The following is a 3,353-nucleotide window of genomic DNA, read 5'->3' on the forward strand; positions in this document are numbered from 1 at the left end:
ATGCCAAACCTTAATGGAGTCTCCCATCTTTAAGAAACAAGATTGAGATGGAAATTGTTTTACATCTTCCATGCCTTTGAAATATATTTTAAAGGTTCATATTTGGAAGTCCATATCCTAGGATACACTGTAAATCAAGCCTCATTTAGTGAGGTGGAAGACTTCACCAACTATAATATACAATTGTTCAACTTGAGAAACATAGGCCAACAACAATTGTTTTGTTTGTATCTTTCAGAGAAAAATGTGTAGATGTTTACCTTGTTTGACGTTTCAAGTGGACACTCCACCCATCATCAAGGACTAGAAAGCAAACAGATGATGGTCCATGTTTGCTTTATGGTCCCTGCTGATGGGTGGAGTGTCCACCCGAAATGTCGGACAAGGTAAACATCTACACAAGTTTCTTTGAAAGATACAAACAATATGAATAATTATAGAAATCTCCATTCTCAAACATCAATGGTTACTTAAACTAGTGAAAAGATAACTTTTGGAGCAAAACATAATTGGTAAATAATATATTGTGCAACTTGCGCTATCTCATGATCCTATAAAATCCATTGTTTAATAGCATTGGAGCTTGCTGGGATATTTAGATCCTTTCATTACCATACTTTTGTTGTGCCTTGATCCAAATCAACAACCATGTTAATGTTAGACGAAACATCTATTGTTTTTTATTAATTGTGTTGAACATTACATGCGAGCATTCTTAAAAAATGAATAACAAAAAATTCACATTTTAAAAAATAAAAATAAAAACAAAAAGTGATATAGCTAAACATTAATGCTTTTTCAAGGATAAAAATAGATTCCAACTTCTATATGGAACTTTTTCTGGATATAAATTTCCATTTTTATTTTTATTTGAAAAAAATAAAATAAAAAAAAGAAAAGATAGTAAGCATGTACGTCTTCATAAATTAAATATTGAAATTGTTGCGTAAAGAGATGCCTGTCCCACCAAACAAAAGAATTTCATATTTACGGGTTAAAAATAATTTTAAAAAGATACGAAGAGAAGGCTGTGGCGATCCGTGTGATGGGAGGGGAGGATCGCGATCGCAGCCATCGATTAGGTGTGAAAACGGCGCGAAATTGAAATTTGAAATCTTTAACGACACTTGTGCCGTGTTGACTATAAAAGGGAAACGGGGCGGGAGAGAAATAACACAGTCAGAGTTGAGAATTTTATTTGATTGAATTTATCTGGGCAGAGCAGAGGAAGAGAAAAAGAAATGGCGAGAACGAAACAGACTGCTCGTAAATCAACAGGCGGGAAGGCGCCAAGGAAGCAGCTGGCAACAAAGGCAGCTCGGAAGTCTGCTCCGGCGACAGGAGGAGTGAAGAAGCCTCACAGGTTCAGGCCCGGTACCGTTGCCCTTCGTGAGATCCGAAAGTACCAGAAGAGCACAGAGCTGCTGATAAGAAAGTTGCCATTCCAGCGCCTGGTAAGGGAGATCGCCCAGGACTTCAAGACAGATTTGAGGTTCCAGTCGTCAGCGGTCGCCGCACTGCAAGAAGCGGCGGAGGCATATCTGGTTGGGCTGTTTGAGGACACCAACCTGTGTGCCATTCATGCCAAGAGGGTCACCATCATGCCCAAAGATATCCAGCTCGCTCGCCGTATCCGTGGAGAGAGGGCATAAACTTTTTAGCTGGTCCTATGGGAACCAGTCAGTCTAATTATGTCAATGGCCATAATCCTCTTCACAAAATTTGTTCACTCTCTCGGTACAGAGATGCCAGCTGTTCCAGAGGATCACAGGAACATACAGGCTTTTACAATCGCAATTTTAACATTTCTGTACCTTTTCTTTATATATGTGTAATTTTGGAATGGTAAATGAATGAATTATGAAGATTTGGATTTCACTTTTTGGTCACTTCCTCTGAAATAATTAGCTCCAAAAGTTGGAAAATTTGGGATTGTTTCATCTTCATTCCAGATTTATTAAGTACTGAGAATTATTTTATTTTGTGTTCGTTTCTTTTCATATGCTATGGTTATAGTGATGTGGTATAGCTTGATTTAATTTGTTTTAAATTGAAAACTTGTGAAAGTGGGTTTTTAATAAAAGTTGAAATCTTTCTCACCCATTTCAATGGAGACATTGTTAATGTGCAAATAAATTTGTTGCAATTATATTATTAATTTAGAGTTATGTTTATATTTTCAATTGTAAAGATGAAGATGATGATATGTGATGATGTCAAAGTGGTTCCATTGACCATGCTTTTGTACATGGTAGTTGATTTCTTATAATATGTTGTTGCCTAAGATCACAAGTATCAAAAGTGGCACCTTATAGATTGAAAGAGTTTAGATGTTTGCATGGATGTTCTTAGAATATAGATTTCCTTAATTGTCCATTGTAGGAAGATGAGAAAGACCAAAAATTGTTGGTTGAAATCCATGATAAAAAAGAATTAGAAATTGATGACGAACTTGTGCTTGGAAACAATGTTTCTTGAGGGGATATTGTGGAAGGAATGTAGGGAATTGGATTTAGAATGAAAGTTGTGCATTCAAAGCATAAGTTGTAACATTCTAAAATAAAGAAAACCCTTACAAAATGTGTGGGGGGAAGGTAGTTGTAATGGATTCATGGTTTGATAAGCTCTTGCAAAAACTAAATCTTATTTAGTATGTTGTGACTCCCACTCTTATGTTGTTTTGCTTTATTATGGAACCAAATACAATAGAATGATTAAAGCCCCTTTTTCTCTTAGTGGCCTAGTTACAACATAACTTGATAGTTAATTAGGGTTAACAAGAAAGAACCCAAAAGGAATCTAATGTGGATCTAACCATCCTCTTGCTTTATTTTGGAGATTGGCCCGCTCTAATGATAAGAGGTATTCTTGATGGTGAACCACATTAGTTGGTTTGAAATGCACTAACAAATGTTTCTTGATGTGATTATTACATTTTTTTTTTCTTCTTAGAAACTAGATATGGATCATAGAAGCCTAAACTCTATTAATGAAAAGATTGTTATAATAATGCCCTTTAATTAATGATAGGCTAGATTATGAATGTAATAATGTTTTAAGAAAACATAGGTGGTAAGACTTATAAGTGAAACATATTAAATAAATAAAATTTTAATGATAAAAATGAAAACTCCAAATATGCATCATGATCCATACATAACATGAAGGTTAGAAATGAAATTAAAATTAAAATAACAAAAAAAGGGAAACAACAAAAGTTAGAATGTGTTGGTGTATATATATCCAATTGAAATATGCAATAAAATCATATGATGTCATGTATTTATATCATTTCAATCTACCATGATAAATTGGAATTTCAACTTGACAAATATATTAATCAAATTATGTAT

General features: G+C 34.4%; 1 protein-coding gene across 1 annotated transcript; it reads left to right on the forward strand.

The window, feature by feature from the left end:
* Positions 1 to 1,180: 1,180 nt before the first annotated feature.
* LOC149229478 (histone H3.2) lies at positions 1,181 to 1,988 on the forward strand. The gene has a single exon (XM_089375840.1). The coding sequence runs from the start codon at positions 1,242 to 1,244 to the stop codon at positions 1,650 to 1,652; it is 411 nt and encodes a 136-aa protein (XP_089231966.1). The 5' UTR covers positions 1,181 to 1,241; the 3' UTR covers positions 1,653 to 1,988.
* Positions 1,989 to 3,353: the final 1,365 nt, after the last annotated feature.

Source organism: Pinus tabuliformis, chromosome J, assembly GCF_031772625.1.
Source record: "Pinus tabuliformis cultivar Carrire ecotype Pingquan chromosome J, CPIR1, whole genome shotgun sequence".
NCBI lineage: Eukaryota > Viridiplantae > Streptophyta > Pinopsida > Pinales > Pinaceae > Pinus > Pinus tabuliformis.

What these genes read in the sequence shown, in the direction of transcription:
- LOC149229478 (XM_089375840.1), top strand. Translation starts at nt 1,242, where the DNA reads ATGGCGAGAACGAAACAGACTGCTCGTAAATCAACAGGCGGGAAGGCG.